Source organism: Vipera berus (assembly GCF_964194415.1).
Source record: "Vipera berus genome assembly, chromosome: 2".
NCBI classification, from domain to species: domain Eukaryota; kingdom Metazoa; phylum Chordata; class Lepidosauria; order Squamata; family Viperidae; genus Vipera; species Vipera berus.
The window spans coordinates 256,420,107-256,440,053 of record NC_138203.1 but is presented as its reverse complement, the minus strand read 5'-3'; the positions used below and the strand labels follow the sequence as shown (position 1 = coordinate 256,440,053).

Genomic DNA, 19,947 nt, shown 5'->3' with positions numbered 1-19,947 from the left:
TCCAATTAGTTTTGAAGTGGGTGCATGGCCAAGGGAGTAGGGATAAAATCTGTCTGGTACACTGATCAGTGTCAGGCTCCTATGCTTTGTTTCAGCAAAGGAAAACTGAAAAAGGAGCTATGTACTGTATATTTAACCTGATAGGTCATCTAGCCAAAGTGTTTACTCTTAGATCATTATTAATATATCAGGTTGTACAGTCTCAAGTACTGAGAATTTTTCTGTGCTGAAATAAAAACAAATCATTCTACTTATTACCTGACTTGCTCTGACCTCACATATAGTAATCTCCCTCTTAATTATTCTTATTCTATTTGAATAGCCTTCGGTGAAAGGCTTTAAGGCATGAACACAATTTAAGCAGGTTTTATTTTTAGAAGGACCTTCAATCGCTGTAGTTGTTAAGTTAGTAGCATAATTGTTAAGTGTATCTGGCTTCCCCGTTGACTTTGCTTGTCAGAAGGTTGCAAAAGGTGATCCCATGACCCTGGGACACTGTAACTGTCATAAATACATGCCAGTTGCCAAGCATCCAAATTTTGATAATGGAGACCATGGGGATTTTGCAATGGTCGTAACTGTGAAAAAAACATCGTAAGTCACTTTTTCCAGTGCTGTTTAATTTTAAACAGTCACTAAATGAATGGTTGCAAGTCGAGACTACTGTATTATCTTCTATGGACTTTATTTCTGATAAGCCTTTTCACTACCTACCAGACCAATCACTATGTCGATAAGTTTGTCAGATATTTTTCACTTTCACTCCAATTGCAACGTTTACAGCAATGAACAACTTGGTAATGTATTAATAATAAAGCATTTTTGAAAGCAAGTGCTTTCTAGTGGTCAGACTTGGATCACATAACATAGGTATATTTTTGGAGAACGGTAAGATCAATACAAGAATAGGGGTACAGAAAAAGATTATTGTAATACGTATCCTACTGATGATTAAATTATAGAACCTTTTAATCCAATTCTTCAGGGAAAGTCATAGAATAAGCTTCAGCAACTAGGCAAAGCTCCAATTTGTTTATAATAATAAGATAGTCTTCTTTAGTCATAATGTCTTGGAACTTTCTGCCAGCAAGAATTGAGCTCACAAATTAGAAAATTCTATTTTGGGTTGGTTTTACGGTTAGGTACAAAGTAAGACTGTTGACTTGTTCCTTTTTCCGTAAAACAAGAATTGCAAAAACAAGTGATTTTTTTTTCATTTAAGAAAAGAAGCCAATAAAGCCATAACTTCAGGCTCTGAACTGAGACATAAGGCTTCCTGATTTGTTCAGTCACTCTCACAGTCAGTAGAAGCCAAATGGTAGCCTGTATTTCTAAATAAGACATGGTACAAGTTAACCGTGGCATTAAAAAAATGTCCATTTATTAAGTGCATCTTTGAAGTAGCCAGCAGTTATTTCATTCAGCTCATGGTATTCCCTGAAGAAAAGGTAAAGATGTCCCCAAGTTAAGCTCAATCTTTAGTGACGACATTTCTCATTTCTTTTCTTTTTTTTTACAATAGTATAGAAGTGGTTCCTCACTTCCTTCTTTCTGGCATTCATTTTTTAACTTCCCACTGTAGCCAATAGCTTTGGAGTTTTCTGGTAGCTCCTAATCCAATTACTAAGCACAGCTGTTATGTTCCTACCTATGAAAGTTCAGATAATGTAAATGCTCTTTGCAAAGAATAATAAGGCCTTAAAAAAACTCTTTTCTAAATATTTTTAATGTAATTGATTTTATACCAAACTGTTTGTCTACTTACTTCTTGCCAATCCCCCGTTTTCCAATAATAGAACGAACATTCTGCCATTTGACATTCCTGTTCAGAAGCTGGTCTGCTTGACTGATTGCATTCAGTTTCTCTAGTTCTTTTTGAAGCAGTAAAATGGCAGAAGACGTTTCTCCGCTGAGTTCCTTTCCCACAGGATACTGAACACTGGAGAGATTCAAAAAGTAAGTGTAAAACACTTTGCCTATGTTTTTAAAATCTCTGTTCATTGGGAAAATGTTCTTAATTCAAAGCTTATCAAGGACTTTAGATTTTAAGAGACACATGCCATTGCGAGTTGTCAGAAAATTTATTATTTCCATATGTAGTGCTCTTATATAGGGCTTATCCGAGGCACCACAGACCTTGAACAATAAGCTTGAATAAATTCATTTACTTATATTGAAATTATATTCTCCCATTGGGACACATAGACAAATTTATATTGTATTGATCAAGTACAGTATACTACTAAAATAATAGCTATCTGTTGTATCCACTTCCCATCTGATCAATATATTTGCATTCATGCTTATAATTTCAAAACATTACACTGTAGAGGACATAATATAGCATCATATATACAAAATCATTTTTATAACATACATATAAAGTGTATAATTAACAGCAATTTGTGCTTTACTGTGCCTAAACTCTGCTGGCGAAGGCAGACTCCTCAGTATACAGTATTTCATGGCATGGCTGGCCTTTATTTTGAACCACAGAAGTCTATTGTTTCCAGGAAAATATGATGCAAAAAAACCATAAGTTTACACATGAAAGCACATTCATTTTTTCTATAAGAATCTAGCATATTTGATGCATGACAGTTGTCTTTTCTTTTATATTAATTATCATTGTGAAACCTTAGGTATTATTTGCAATGCATGAAAACACTTGATCAACTATCACTGCACTCAGTGATAATGAGTATTTAGGTCTAAGGCTGCTCAACAACAAGTTGAATGTATGTGTTATAGCACAATGAAGATGTTTTCAAAGAAGACAATCCTAACACCAAATTAGATTTATTTTGAAATACTTATGCACAATTTTGCAGCCTGACTATAGCAATGATATACTCGTTAGAATATTATCAAAGGCAATTTGATTCTAAATAGGATAATTAAATTTAGTGGGGAATGGTTAAAAATCAAGAAGATATATAGCTGAACAATAATCTGACATTTAGCATTTTTGAACTTTAAAGGCTTTGCAATAATGCAACAAAAAATTATTAAACAACATGTTATAATTTACAACTTTATGCTTTGTGAGATATTTGAAACGCAAATAACAGGTATAACATTGACAGGTAGATTATAAAAGTTCCAGTTAAAGCAGGAATACGTTTATACCGTAAAATAACATCACATTCATAAGTTACACGTTCTTATAACTTTTTTGTATTTACAATTTGTTACAAATTACTATACAAAGAAAAAGAAATATTCCACAGAACAGTTTCTTTAGCCTTTGTTGCCCCATAAGTGGATAAACCCAAAAGAATAAGCTGACTGTGGACATTCCTTTGGATTATAAATATTTATGAAAGCCAGGTTTCTAACATTGAAAAGTGGAACACAATATAGTCTCATTTCTATGTTGGCTGATGCAAGTATTTCCCATATGGTACTGTGCTTTCCATTGTGATTAATAATACTGTTTATTCTCTGTATTCCTCATGGGATACTGGGATAATTTAATCACAGCAAAAGAAATGCACTCTAAAATTTAAAGCTATCTCATATCTATAGTATTCAAAGATTTAAATCTCAAGAATATATGCGAACATATGAATCTAATACTTATATAATTCCCTAACTAATATCCTGGGAATAATTGCAAGCTTATTACTTTATAGGGAGAAGTTAGAACATTTCCAGTAGATAAAAAGATTTGATCTGCAAATCACAATTTGGCCAACCCCCTCCCCAACTTTTTAAACTTGAAATAAAAGAACACAGAAAGGCATAGCCCCAGCAAAAAATAATTTAATAAAAATGTTTCCCATTTGTTTAAAAAAATACTGAAAATAATATATATCCCCATGAAAAATGCTGCTTTGCTGACTGTCCCCAATCTGCTCTTGAGCATTACAGAGATGTGCACTTCCATTTTGGAATATGCTTACAATCTGAGTTCATTAAAACATGTTTAGTCTTTTATAAAAATTAAACATCTTTCTGATATTTTAAACTTCAAATTGGGTGATTTCTTGCTATTTTACTCTCCCCTCCAAATAAATGCAGGCATAGACTGCCTTTTTTATTTGTGTAAGCAGAAGAAGGTATGAAAGAAGGAAGAGCAAAGGTTTGGTTCACTGTTTTTTTAAAAGCTGAAAAGAAGTTTTGGGAATATGTGAGTGCAAAGCTTGTCATTTAAAAAAAAATTCTGAAAATGAGGAAAAAAAATCAAATGACCAACGAATGAATGTAACAGCAGAGAGTGTTTTGCATCTTCATTCTACCTGCCGAGGAGGGATAGAAGTCCTAATACAACACTGAGCCTAGATTATTCAGAAATGAATTGATATTTAAATATGTTTTGGGACAGAAGTCTCTTTTCCAGATTGAAGCTTGATTTATAGAAAAAGTTTTGACTGTTTTATCATAAATGCAGGTAACAGAGCAGACATTAATGGGTATCCAAGAGCAACAAATGATCAGCTTTGAAAGTGCCTTTGTTACCCTGACCGTATTTACTCAGTTACTCAGAGTAAGCCAAATACAAACAATGATGGTGATGGTGTACTTACAGTGAAGATGTGGGAGGGGCGCGGTCCAAAGAAGTTTTGGGGGTCATGACAGACGTGCTCCAAAAGCTTTGGGGCGTTAAGATTGCTGATTAAATTTTTAAATTAGAATCTTAATGGATTAAATTTATCATAGAGGAGAAAGAAAGTTTTTTTTTAATATTTAACACAATTTAAGATGGATGTTATTTGCTTGTTAGAAAAGTATATTAGGGTTATGGACTAAAAGTATGTGTTGAACTAAGAATGGGTATGCAAGCTCCTAATTAACAACAAGTTGTCTTACAGACTGCTTACACCTTTTTTTTTTACTCTTTTTATTTGAACTCAAGGATGACTTGGAACTGCGAGACATTTGGCGTGATACATGCAAGAATTATTTTTGATTATGGTTTAGTTTGGTTGGAGATTATTAAGGTTAATAGATAGGCGCTTTTGGCGCGTAACTGAGAATTTGTTTAGAAATTAGAGAAAGGTTGGAGAATGTAAATAGTAGGTGAAAGTTTTTTTTCTTTTTTTTGAAATTAATATGAATAAGGACTGGGATTAAGAAAATCTATTCTGAGTAAAGCTCTTTTTCTGTTTTTCTCTTTTACTTTATTTGTAATATTAATATTGTTTGTATTCATTTTACATGAGCTAGAGGGAGATAGAATTAATAGTTTATTGCTGATAACATAGGGGTGCTTATGTTTGTTTTTTGATTTTATACCCTGTATTTAGCTCTGGGAAGTCGGGGGGGGGGAGGGAATGGGGGGAAGGGATAGGGAGGGTTGGGTGGGGGGTGGGGGAGGGGGGGATTAAAGTCAAAATGTATTGTAAAACTTTTTAAATAAAAAAAACAATGATGGTGATGGGCTTACAGTTGGTAATTCTGAGGCAAAAGAAACACTGGATTCAGCTAATGAATTGCTTCTGATGATAATAGCAAAAATATCAGCCATCACTTTACTACTGTTTAGGAAATAAGATTTTAAGAACTATTCTGCTGGCTCAGACCAATGTTGTACCGTATGTAGTCCCATTTGCTTACCACAGTGGCCGCTTAGATGCCTATTTGGAAATTACAATCAGCAAATAATAACCAGGACCACGCTAATTCCCTGGTCGATCTGTTTTAGAACATTTTGGAATGGAAATGAACATCATTTTTAATTGTCATGGCAACCACCTCTTTTCCCCAATTTGTGTGGCTGCTCCTTCATTGGGGAAAAATTAGAAGTCACAATGGGAACAAGTGGTATAATCCCACTCCAGTTGGGCAAATGGATTCTTCCTTTCGGAAGCCATTTGCTTTCATTATTTGCATCTACAATTCTTTGTGGTTTTGAGCAGGATTGTCTGTTTAATGTAAGGACAACTCCCCCACAAGCAATTCGAGCTACTTAATTGGGAAAACACTTCTTCTTATAGATGGGTAAATACCGTAGTCTTTTTATAGGCATTTTTCTCCCATAGCTTTTGCCTCCAGAAAATTTAAAAGGAAACCATGAAATTTCATGTCTCTCTTCCTTCCTTCCTTCCTTCCTTCCTTCCTTCCTTCCTTCCTTCCTTCCTTCCTTCCTTCCTTCCTTCCTTCCTTCCTTCCTTCCGACTAAATTTCAAGCCTTGGCTATGTTATCTCTGTATTATCTTATACCTAAGCTTCTTGACTTTCTATACTTTCTGTTGCTTTTAAATGACCAGTTCTCTGAAATGCTTGGAGAACAGGATTTGGAAATGCTACAATATATTGTAGCAGCTAATAAAAATATTTTTTTCAACATCGGTACCTAGCACGAAGAGGCACCACATTCTAAAAAACATTATTTCAGCCTCCTTATGTTTTGATTTTCTAACGGTTCAGCTAGACAAAATGTGCCACTGCATTGTGCCATAATGAGTAATATCTTTTTCTAGACTGACTATATAATGGCAAAATCTCAAGTTCCCCCATGGGTGGCAATAAATACATTTTGTAAATTTTTTAAAAATAGTGCTGCAGCTTTATAGCCAGATGACCAGATGGCTTAAACTGATATCATTTACAATATTAAGGTGACAGACGCTTCTATTTATACTGCCTGAAAAATATAGCCTCCTGGCTAGGCCTGATAAGCTTATACTTGAAATAAGCATTAGCATTCAGATTATATACAATCTTACCCTCAGTTAGGCATACTTACCCCATGAGTGTCAATGGGGCTAAACATATGCAACTGGGCGCAGCACTGCAATCATAAATCTTTTAATTGTCACATCACAACACATTACCATAGCCTATAAATCATGCTCTAGCCTTGCTAATTTGTGTTTCTTTCCGAAATGGACCCAATCATTTTGGATCATGGTTAAACAATTTAAAATGTCTATTTTTATATTTCTTCATGCTTTTGACAGACTGTTATGCATTCTCCAGCATGCTTTTATTAAATTCCAAATTGTTTAAGCTATGAGTTTGATAACTAGAGGCAGTTATTTTGTTAAGGAGGCACAAAATAATATATTCGACTTTTCAGATTTACTCCAAATTATGACAGGTGACCTGATTAAGAGACGGACAAATATTGAGGTCTAAGAAGGGGACCCAGATCTTCTTTTTCTTATGCTTCTCCTCACTCTAACTGGAATCAGGGCTACCTTCCTTGATATGTTTAAAGTATTATATTCATAATAGAAGGGTGCAGAAAAAAGGAAGACCATTAGTTGATTTATCCTCTGCTTCTATTTACAGTACTCATCTATCTGCTACCTATTTACTCGCTGTGCTTACTAATTTCACTGTATCTTTGGGTGGCATTTTTTTCCCCCAGGGTGCTCACCCACCTTCAATTCCTCCCCTCCCCTCTTCCTTCCCTTTCTTCCTCAGATGTCCTCCCACCACAGTTAAACTCTGCAATTTATCTCCCACCCACATGTGGATTTCTGGGACTTCCAACTCCCAGAATCCCCACAATAATGTGCATTTTTGGGAATTGTGGGAGTTATACTCAACATTTATGGAGGGTACATCTTGGGAAAGACAGGTCAAAATGCTCAGGATCCTGGATAAAGGAATAATAATTCCCTAGCTTTCTATTTTGACCAAAGAACTAATATTACTAAATTGAAGGATGTTTAGTTGTTATTATTTACTCAGCGGCAGTCATAATACATAACTGTATTTCTGATCACTTGCTTTTCACATTTGCATGTTCTTTACTGTTCTTCTTTCTTTCTAGGTAATTTCATTTTTATTCTTTTCTTTCCTATTCGCCATCTAGCCACTAGTGAGAAAGGAAAGCTAGGGCCAAGTGTTCTGCTATTTCAGATTCCTTGACCCACCTCACAGTTGCCTAGCAACATCAAGCACTGGTCCCTCCCATTCGTCTCTGTTTATAAAAGGATGGTACATTATAACAGCCTTTTCTGTGAATTACTACCAGTAAGTGGAATAGTTACAGCACAGACAAACCAGAGGTCTGGGATATGGGGCAATCTCTGGGCTGTGTGAGCAGAAATAATGTTCTTTTGTGTAGATTCTCTGCCCTTTCTTCAGCTACACTCAAGAGACGCAGATCTCTCTTCTCAATAAATGATGCTGAAGCTTTTAAAGCTAGATATTCCAAGAAAGGTTATGAAGAATGTATGTGTGCAGGGAAGATTATTATCCACGCAGTTCTATATTATACAAAATATCCTATATTTTAGTAGCCAGTTTAAATTTAATGGGTGTGCTTGTATGTATTAAATAGGAAGATGAAAAGTTATACCCCCAAATAATTATTAGCACATTGGGCAGGATAGTCATTTTACATTCTCTGAGAACAGACAACGTTAGTAAAAATGAGTTTAGCCCCACTGCTTGCCTGGTAATTCCTAATCCTTTTTGCAATTCCTCAAAAGGGCTATGGGGTTTTTCCCATCAGAAATTAACCCTCTGCTTGTAGAGGGGAACAAGAGACTGAAGGACAAAGCAACTTAGTACCCAAGGATCTCTTCCCTATGTAACCTTTGATTAAATAAAACGTATGTTCTATTGAACATAAAGCATAGATTTTATGTTTAGATGTTCACAATCTGTAGGTGTGAAAAGGTCTATATGTGAGGGGTCAATTAATCTGACCAACAGATGCCTTATTTTACAAGTAATTAATTTCAACCGGCATTTGTTAATCCAGTTAATTTTGACTTGATTTTACTCTTTTAGGGAAACAGAGTTTGGCTTATGCTGGTGCACGCACATGTTTATCTGTACACACATATAGTAACCAGCATATACTCTACATACAAAGTGGGTGAGGTACACATGTTTGGTGAGGAAATACAGAATTGGTTTGGTTTAGAGTTAAAAATCCTAATTGACCAGAGAGAGAGGGAGGGACTGAGGGAGGGAGAAAAGAAACCTGGCAGCATAGAAAAAAAGTATTTATAAATACTTGTTAACCCTCCTGGTTTGGAAGCAGGGGACACTTTCTCCAATTAAAGTTGTCTTAGTACATCTGAATAGACATGTGGACTATAATATTGGATAAATTACAAGATCCAAGTTCTGTATCGTACAACAAGAGAAGCAGCGGAAGAAATACTGCAACTAATACAAGATGACTTTCCTTTGGTACTTCATCTGAGTTTGATGGATCAGCCCAACCCCCCATCTTTAAAATGGTTGGGCTGAAGGGGAGCAGGGCTATCAATTCAGAAATAGAAAGAGAGGTACTTAATACTGAATCCATAATGTTTCTGTCTCTATATACCTATGGGTTTGGTATTGATATAGAAGCAGAGCTACCTAAGAACAGTTTCTTTCAAACGAATAATGAATGTTCAAGTTTCTTGCATGTACCAGTTGCTTGTTTCTTCCCATGTAGAATATATGGGAGGTTCAGTATCCTTAGGAGTATAAAACATGTACTCCAAGTATTTTCAGTATACACATGCAATGAAGGTACACACCCTTTCAGTCTTATGCAAATATGACCAACAGTTACTGTGTAAACACCTTACCTGTCCCCAGTCTCCTGCTTTCCATTTGGGGCACCTGCCACCTCTACACTTCCTCAGCACATTTGGTTTAGCCAGTTGTGTACAAAGACTGTTTTCTAAAAGTTTCCCATCCTTCGACATGCAATATACTTCTCGGTACTTCTGTCCTCGTCCACAAGAAACAGAACACTGAAAAGAAAAGAGGGATGCTAATGTACCTTACGCATTTTTGTTAAGTCCTTACACATATTATTAAAATACAGCATTTGAAGTGAAAGGAAAAGCATGCACCAGCTGTTATATGTTTGGCGTCCCCCTGTTTACTACGTTTCTCTTTTTCAGCTTCTGGAACTCTTTGAGATGGTGTCACCAATCTCTCAAAATAACGTGTTCAATTTTTTCTTTTAGACTGAAATAATTGTTTGCTGTTGCTTGCTAATTACACATATGTGTAACCAGAAGGGGCTTGGGATTTTAAGTACTTTTTGTAGCCAGCTAGGAAGATGGGAAAAGAGACGCAATGGGACATTATGAGCCAAGCAAAAAGCACAGCACGAGTATATTGGTACAAGCTTTGTAATAAAACAGTGACATTCAACCTACTTCTGCTGGTTCATTGAACTTTTACAAATGTGACCACTTCTGGCATATGGGCCCCTGAACCATTTTGATTTTAGATTAGTATCTATCAAAAGGTTTAGGAATCAAAAGGAATCTAAAGGCAGAGCAGGAATTTAATATGACAGTTCCTTGCTCAGTGGGCCTCTTACGCAGCATGATGCAGGAATATTCATTTTTCATTCCTTCATTACATGTTAAACAAGTCATTATGCGTTATTTCACACACAGTGCCTGTTTAATCCTGAATCCTATACACAAATACATTTTCTTGTGATCTCTCAAAGTAATGATCTCCTGTTTTCTTTCCAGAATGGAGTCAATTCAAGAAGAGGCAGTTCACTAACACCTAGCAGGTTCTTGGCTTGGTTGACAGAGATGATAATCAGTGCAAGGGCTTAAATGGCAGGTTTTTAAAAATCTGATTTAAGGTAACCATAATGGCAAGAGCTGGAAAGTATTTATTTTATTATTAATTGCCTAATCACCCTTTTTATGTCTACAGTGCCATTACTGCTTTCACAAAACTCAGGCAATGTACTCTTCTTCCAGTATATACCTCTTTGTCTATAGGATACCCAGCCAAATTGCATGATAAAATCAGTCTGTGAGTTACCACTACCCATTTTGCAAGCTTGGAAGAAATGGTCTCTCTTTTTGTCCTTGTTACTGACCAAATGACGTCAGTAATTATGATTTGGATGCTGAATATTAGGTTCCACTGTGCTAGCTGTACAAACATCTAAGACTTTCAAGGCATTATAAAAATATAAGATCTGCCATTCCAATTTGGAAAGCCTTATGTTAAGCTTTCTAAATATTGCTAGAGGGTATGATTTTTTATTTGGAAAGTAACTAAATCAGTGTAAGCATTATTTAACATTTCTATATTGAATTGGCATGCTGGACCTGTATTTTATTTACAGATAGTTCTTGACTTACGATCTATTGCATAACAACCATTTCAAGTTATAACAGACACTCCAAAAGCTACTTACAATCTGAATTCAAAGTTCCATTTCGGACAAGTTCAAGTTTGCATTTTGGACATTCAGAAACTAGCCCACATTTATGACTGTTTGCGGTGCCCTGCAGTCATATGACCATGATTTACAATCTTTACTTCCAGTTTCTGGCAAAAAAATGCCCTATAGTGAACAATGGGTTTGCTTAATGACTGTGGTAGACTTTCAGCAATTGCAGCATTTGCTTAATGACCACCATAGAAACGGTTCTAAAATTGGTTCTGGCTACGTAGTGACTTGATTTACAACTTCCACAACTTATGACCAAAGCTATGGGCTCAATTATGATTGCAGGTCTAGGACTACCTGCATTTGAAAAATGTATATGTTGCCTACTACTATTATGGCCTCAAAACTAGGATAAAATATTCATTAAAAAGTATTAAAAGATATAACGAATAAAAATGTAAAAACTGAAACATAAGGCAAAATACTAAAATGCTTTAAGTAAGGAGGAAAGACTGCTTTAATTCCAGCGTCAGCTTGTTTCATAGCATGAGCTGGGCAGTGGGAAAAGAAACACAATTCCAATGTGGATATTAAAAGCATCCATGATGGGACCACAAAAAACCTGTCCCACTTAGGATCTGAGAGTAGGGGAAGGAGTGCACAGGAGGAGGCAATTGACCCGTAGCCATGGAAGGCTTTAAACACATTGAAGTGAGCTGGGAAAGCTGTCCATGAACGTGTTTTAGTACAAGGATAATGAGAAATATCTGTCACTGCCTGTAATTTGGCATCTTGGGCCTACTGGCATTTTCAGATTATTTCCAAAGACCACTCCATACAGGCTACATTACAATAATTGATGCTTGAGCTTACCAGCTCGTGAGTCACCAAAGCCAAGTTTCACCCAGATAAAGTCAAAGGCCTATAAAAAGGTTGCCTTACCATCAATGGTACATGGCTGTCCAAAATCAGTACTAAATCCTGCAAGGATCCAGGGATACGCAGTGTCTCTCTCTATTTCAAGCAAGCTTTTCAAACACTAGATTCTCTCCCCCCCCCCAGTATATTGGAGATTTATTTCAAATACTTATGCGGCTGCTCATCTTACGAGATACAAGCCTGAGTGGCTCACAATAACAGTACCCCCCCGCCCCCCCAAAAAACACCCCTTGGGAATAAAAGCATCAAAAGAAAAGGACAAGCAAAAACCTGGGCTTTCAGCCCCTGATGCATTCAACTTCACCATCTTTGGCTTCTCCTTCACCCTATCCCAGTATTTTGGGGGAGGAGACAATTCTTGGCCTTATGGAAAAGCCAAGAGAGCAGGGTCTGCCCAATATTGGGCAAGATGTTCCATAGGGCAAGAGCTGCTGCAGAAAAGACACACTTCCTAGGTTCCACTAGGTGGCAATATTTAAGGGAAGGGACTGGATTCTTTGATCAACATATTTGTTAACGAATGTGGAAACTAGTAAAGTGATCAGGCAAGAGTTGTAGCTGCACTTCTCTTCCCTAAAAGGAGTTGTCCATTCCGGTCCCATGAATGAGAGCCCACTGATACAATAAAGAAAGAAGTATAATCTTCTACCAATTCCATGGTGTGGGCTCCAACAGGAGCTTGTACTCCTACTTGTACCCTTAATCAGCTTCATTTTCCTTCACTAGCCCAGCAGATACCACTTTGTGACTAAGCAGCCATCTTAGACCAGCCAACTGATTAGTTTTAAGGATAATAATGTCAAGCACCTATTGCTTTCTGTTGCCCAGTGAGCAACTAGGAGCTCAATAGAAGTCTTTGCTGGATTGTGATGAAACTCGCTAAACACGCCCCAGAATCCCCAATAGAAAAAAAACGCTAATTGTGGAGCCCTTGGCTGATGTACTGTATTAATAATTAAAAAGGTGTATGCAAATAACAAAACAAGAAGGATAATTTGGATAATATTAACTTGGATAATTTTCCTATACTGGATGTACAAAAGGGGCTTGTTAAAACTTTTGAAGAATTTTCTGAGAAATGAAATCAAGTTCTATAATGTTTTTTGAAGGGACTAAAGATTAAGATGGTAAGAAATAAAAGGAAGGAATATAAAGCTGGTTTATTTGATCAAGGTTAAAGCAGGTATCTCTGGTAACCCTTAGTGGATTTTTGCAGACATCAGGACTGAAATGATGAGGTTTCATGGACTTGTTATAGAGAAGAGACGAGATATGGGAAAAAGAGATCATTTATTGCATTTTAAGAGAAGATAATAAGTTACTAAAACTGTTTACTCTTGTGATTCTTTATATATTTCTTTTCTTTTTCTTTATTATATTATTTTTCTTCATTATTTCTCTATTTTTTTCTCTTTTCTCTTTTGTTTTATCCACCCTTTACATTTTATTTTTGTTTTGTTTTTAGTTTGCATTAGTTTTTATTGTTGTAATTGTAATCTTTAATAAAAGTACTATTTTAAAAAACAACATTATTCAGACCGGCACAAATCCACTGCAGCAGCCTGGAACACCAGAAAAAGGAAACAAATTGCTTATACAACATAGTCCATCAAAATGGATCCCATGCAACTTCATCAAGAAGTGCCTGTCCACTCAGTCCACTATAGCACAACCAGCACAAGCTATGAAAAGGATAACGTTAACGATAATCAAAAATGATTTTTAAACAATCAACAGACTATTACACCTACCCTGCATCACTATAGCACATAAAACAACTAAAACATCTTAAGCAAGCCAAAAAAACAACAACCCCTCAGTAGCCCAAGAAGGAAAAACAGAAGTCATCTACAACATACAGTGTAAGGACTGTAACAATCACTATGTAGGACAGATAGGCAAATGACAAGAAGAATGCATCCATGATCATCAACTACACTTAGAAGACATGATGAAAACTCTTCAATTGCACGACAAATAGGCAGTCTACCAACCACAATTTCAACCAGGAAACTATTAGCATCTTAAACCAAGACAAATCCCAAACTGCTAGGAAATTCCTGGAAGCTTCCACTTCAGACAAAAGAACCACTAACAGACTCAGAGAGATAAACCATATTTATATACCATACACAAGAGGCAATAAAAAAAACTAAGAAGGAAAGACAAAGACCAGAATACATCTTCTCTAGCAGCCAACACCTAGATAAGTAGGGATTGACACCAGCAAACTATCAAGCAGAAAGCAATACTCTAAGCAAGGAACTACCAAGGAGAAAATCATACTGTCACCAAAACTGGCAGGGCAAGCCAATATAAATAAGAAGTAAAATCCCACACTCACTAGCACTAATAATGTCATCTAGTGAGTGGTGAATATATCAGCAGGATTTGTCCCAATGGCTCAATAACATGCATGCATTCATACCCAGTCACCTCAGGAGCAGAGTTCATGATCATAGGGCAAATGTCTGTTAAGATCAACAGATCCTGGACTTGGGACTGAGGCTTCTGAAGGATCCTCTCGCAGTGAATCAAGTTGAGGCTCCCCCTTAACTTTTCTCTTAATTCATATGAAGGGCAACATTTGCCCATCCCATCTGGCTGACTCTGAACCAAGCTTTTTGGAACACAATTTGTAGGTTTCTGTAGGACCTCTCACATTACCAGAATCTATCAATATGGCCTGACTCAATTCTGAGTTTTCAAGGGTCAGACCCATCTCAGCTCAACAGTATCGCCCTACCTTTGATATGGTCTTTCCAAAGCACATTGTCAGCAACCCCCTTCAATGGTATTCCAGGAACTACCCAGGTCAGGGGACGCCAATGGTTTCCAGTCCTGGCATCTCTCTTTTTTCTTCAGAACTCTAATTACAATGGTAACTGCCATTTTATTTCAATGTCCTTCTGCAGCTGCAGCTTTGGCAGATGGCATAACTCCAACAGCAATCTCATGTGTCACCATCATGCTATACAAAGAAGATTAAACAGCTAAATCTATTGGGATGATTCAAAACACTCTTTGCTTTTGATACACCATGCTGGCTCAGGAATTCTGGGAGTTGAAGTCCATGAATCATAAAAGAGCCAAGGTTGCCTATGCCTGGTCTAGCTTAATCCGATTCTTTTATTCAGTTCTAGAAAACCAGATAAGGGCTTTTTAAAAAAAGATTTTTATCCCATTTTTTAAATATACAGGCCTCAAGGCGGCAAATATTCCCTTCTCCTCCTATTTTCCCCATAACAATAACCCTGTGAGGTGATTTGGGCTAAGAAAGAGAGTGGCTGGCCAAAGATCACCCAGCAGATTTTTCATGCCTAAAATAGGGCTGGAATGCAGTCTCTGGGTCTCTAGGCTGGCACCTTAACCACCGTACCAAACTGATTTCCTAAAAAATTTCCATATACATCTCCCTAGATCAACATATTGAAATATATATCCCACAACAATCCTTCCAGAAAGCTGCCACTATTAGATGTTATCTTGAAAAGAAATGAAAAAGGAAAGAAACGGGAACATAAGAAAAAACAAAACAAAACATTTCTTAATTGTAATTCTGTTCAGTGACAGGTTTAGGTGATAGAGCTTTTATTCATTTATTTATTAAACATATTTTTATGTCACGGCAATCATCATCAACAATAAACCTTTACTGTGGCCTTGAGCCAGAAAATAGTACATAGAAACACATATACTGAGAGCTAATTGTCTATGGAGATACTCAGTCATCCAGGTTGTCCCAAAGGTGCTTTTTCAAAAGGCAACTAGACTTTCTTTGTTTTTCCTTTAGGACATTTCACTTCTCATCCAAGCAGCTTCTTCAGTTCTAACAGTTAGTACTTAAGAAGCTTCTTGGAGGAGAAGCAAAACATTTTCAAGGAAAAACAAAGAAACTCCAGTTCCTTTTTGGAAAAGCACCTTTGGGACATATATTGAGAATTAAAGATAGGAATAATAAATAGGCATAAAATACAACAAAATAAATGACTCTTGGCAATTCAAATACACCAAAATGATCCTAGTATAGTAGAATATACCAAAAATATTTGAAGGAATGGTAGAATTTAGAAACACCTTATGATTTACAAATTTGCATCCAGTTTTGGTCACCACGATGTAAAAAAGGTGAGACTCTGGAAAGAGTTCAGAGAAGAGCAACCAAATGTCTAGTACTCTAGTTAAATGAAGAGAAGGATGAAGGGTGACATGATAGCAGTGTTAGCCCCTACCTGTACTCACTGTACACATACGATTGTGTATCGTCCGACCCTTCGCATATGATACCACCGTAGTGGGTCTTATTACAGGTGAAGATGAAACTGTGTACAGGGGGGGAGGTACAAAAACTATCCTTATAGTGTTTAGAGAACAACTTGCACCTGAACATCGGCAAGACAAAGGAGATTTCTGGGAGTCTACCTCTATGGAAATCTTACCGTCCCCTGACACCACTGGATGACATCGCCAGGGCTCACTGCCTTGGAAGAGTGAGGAAAATTCTCAGGGACGACTCACACCCTGGTCGGTACCTCTTTACTCTCTTACCATTGGGTAGGAGATACAGGAGTATAGCCAGCCGTACCAACAGGCCAAGAACAACTTCTGTCCATGGGCTGTCAGGCTCCTGAATGGGAAATAACTCTATGTAATGATCAACTTGCGAGGCCAGTGTGTTGTGCAATTAGCTCACATGGTGTAACAAGATGGTGGGTTTGTTGTCACTGTGAAGTGTGGGGGGGCACGAAGGGAGGCTCAGCCAATCTCACTGTACACATGTTGTACTTTGATAATAAAGGTTCATTCGAATGGCTGCCACAAAAAAGAGGGAGTCAAGCTATTCTCCAAAGCACCTGAAAGCAGGACAAGAGGCAATGGATGGAAACTAATCAAGGAAAGCAGCAACCTAGAACTAAGGAGAAACTTCCGGACAGTTAGAACAATTAACCAGTGGAACAACCTGCCACCAGAAGCTGTGAATGTTCCAACACTGGAAGTTTTTAAGAAGAAACTGGACAGCCATTTGTCTGAAATGGAATAGGGTTTCCTGCTTGAGCAGGGGGCTGGACAAGAGGACTTCCAAGGTCCCTTCCAACTTTTATTGTTGTTATTATTATTATTATTGTTATTATTATTTAATGATCTTACATCAGGAATATCACTACAGCTAAAGCAACATTCTGTATTAAGTAACATTTTGTGTGCATGTGTGTCTTTGAGTTAGACTTGACTTCTGGCAACTGACCTGACAAGTCCCTGCAGTTTGCCTGGCAGCATTTTAGCAAGTGATTTGCTAAGACCTTTCCCCTACGGCTAAAAGAGAATGATTGGCTCAAAGACACCCAGCTGTCTCTGTACCTAAGGCAATACTAGAATGCATAGTCTCCTGGTTTCTAGTTTGGTGCCTTAACCTCTACCCCAAACTGACTCTCGTTAATGAAAGAGAATATGAAAATTCTGGGTATCAATGCACATTTATCAAATCATTTATTTATATTGCACAGACACAAACACACACACACACACACACACTTTTGGACAAAATTTACAATATTTATTTTTTTGTCCCACATTAGGTATGGAAGACACTGGATGGTGAATAGATATACAGAAGAATCCAAGCCAAAATATGAGGCTACATTGAAAGTGTTTTGATAACAGAATATTGAGTTTTATATGAGATCATTTCTACTTTTTAGCATTAAAATAAACTGGTATATTTTTCTAGTGTAATACAGACTAGTGAATGATTTAAAAGTATGTAAGATTAAGGTCTAAGTCGGCAACGATTTTTTGATTCTACCAAGGACTTCCTTCTTATATCTGTTAACTTTTCCTTAACAGAACCATATGGCAAATTGCTGGGCATGGATTGGGCGATGATGGATGAATGTGGGCAGTGTCAAGGGTGTCCCAAAGGGTTTCTTACTTCTTTACTCAAATATACATTTTTTCCTGAATTCGCACAGGTACTGTACGAACCTTGGAAAATACACAGCCCTTTCAGTAAGGAGCTGAGGGTCCCACATCAATTTCAAAATACTTCCCTTCCTTTGGATTTGAACAGTTGGAAACTGTTACAGGATCTAGAACATAATTCGCTAACAGGTTTGTTTCATTAGGCAATTGAACACAAGTCTCATTTTTACAGTAGATGGTTGGATTACGATTTATGAATAATTATAATGTGGAATTAAAGTATGAATACTGACATTCTTTGACTTAAATTGACGTTGAAACATTTCATAAGCCACTGAATCAAGGCTGATCTACCAATTATTTAAGAGCCCATAATCCTCAAATTTGTTACAGATTATTTCAAGGCAGAAGAAGGTCTTGCTTGAGTATTCCATGCGAATGCTACATGGAAACCAGGATATTTAAAGTTTCCTTTTTTTGATGGTGGGAAATGTTAAACAGCATGAAACAAGTTTTTAGACAGCGATTGATGTCATGTTCTGCCTTATACTGGAAGTGGATGGAGTGACTGTACACTGATGAAAGGAAAAGGTATCAACATCGCTGTCAGAAAAATTGGGTTATGTTTATGCATATTTATGCATTACTTTCCTAGATGTTAATTAAAACAGAGTAGTTATAGCCAATATGTTCTCATTAATACATTCAGGATTTGGATTTAACAAATGATTGCTGTAACCTGTGTGCATTTATGACCTTGGGCAAATTAGTATAATCCTCAAATCTCCACTCCTATCATGCATTAATTTTGGTATCACATCATTCTCAAATATTAATATCATTGTTTAATTATTTGTATTAAAAGTACGGACAAACAGATAAAAATGATACAGTACTTTTCACATCGTGAATATAAATTAAGATCATCAGCATGACTTCTTGATTTATACTGAAATTATGGATTTGATTTTTGATAAATTGAAAAAGTTAAAAAGCTGAAGAAGTCTTTTGATTTTACTTGCTAATTCTTATGAGCTGTCAAGTCTTTAAGATTTAGAGAAATTAATCAGCCAGCAATGCAATCATATGCACGTCTTCTCAGAAGTTATCTCAGTTTAGCTCAAGAAATACACTCCCAAGTAAGACTGTACAAAATTGTAGGCTAAAACATTGTAACAAAGAAACTAGGTGACGTTGTTGGACTCAAGTCATATAAGGGCTGGCAGATGAAAATATTGCCTAATAGCAATAAAGGAGAATATTTGTAGCTCAGGGTTAAAACGATGGGTCCTTGGTGTTGAGCTTTTTTTCCCTTTTTTCTTGCAGATGTTTGGGTAATGAAACATCTGCAAGAAAGCAATCAAGCTCAGAGCACAGCAAGGACCCGTCATTTCCTAAAATATTATAATATTGACCAGTTTCAATCTACACATCTCTAAAAGAAGCCACAGGAGTAAATTTTTCATGTATGGAAAAGCCTTGATGCCCATATGCCAAAGCAAATTATAGAAATGCTCTCATCAGTCTTTGGCTAATTTTGTATGAGATGTTGTGAAATTTGGTGGCACACTGGTACCACATTGCTGGCTCTTGTTAAGAGTAAATAACTAGTTTACAATAATTAATCCTCAGGGTTATGAAGGCATACACAAGTTATTAAAAGAATGCATACACATGACCTGTAGGAGGAAATCTGTGTCAGAGGATTCATGCTTAAGGAATGCTTGAAAGGAAGGACCCCTTTCCATTGTCATGGTAAGAAGCCTGTCTTAAAGCAGGCTATATTGTAAAATCTATTTTGATATATATCAAATGTTGCAGGCTATATTGTAAAATCTATTTTGATATATATCGAATGTTGCAGGCTATATTGTAAAATCTATTTTGATATATATCGAATGTTGCTAGTTTTGCACTAAATTACTTTCCCCGCACGAAGTGTCAAAGGTGCTTTTCCAAAGGCAACTGGACTGTTTTTTTTCTTGGAGGAAGACGTTTCACTTCTCATCCAAGAAGCTTCATCGGTT

At 36.6% G+C, this 19,947-nt stretch overlaps 1 protein-coding gene across 1 annotated transcript in view; it reads right to left on the bottom strand.

The window, feature by feature from the left end:
* Positions 1–19,947, bottom strand: part of ADAMTS9 (ADAM metallopeptidase with thrombospondin type 1 motif 9) — a gene marked incomplete at its 5' end in the record, with an annotated part of 162,716 nt that overhangs the window by 28,257 nt on the left and 114,512 nt on the right. Inside the window, 2 exons of the mRNA XM_081319708.1 lie at positions 1,766–1,939; positions 9,492–9,659. Coding sequence (XP_081175834.1) covers positions 1,766–1,939; positions 9,492–9,659 — 342 coding nt within the window. The remainder of the gene's footprint in view (positions 1–1,765; positions 1,940–9,491; positions 9,660–19,947) is intronic.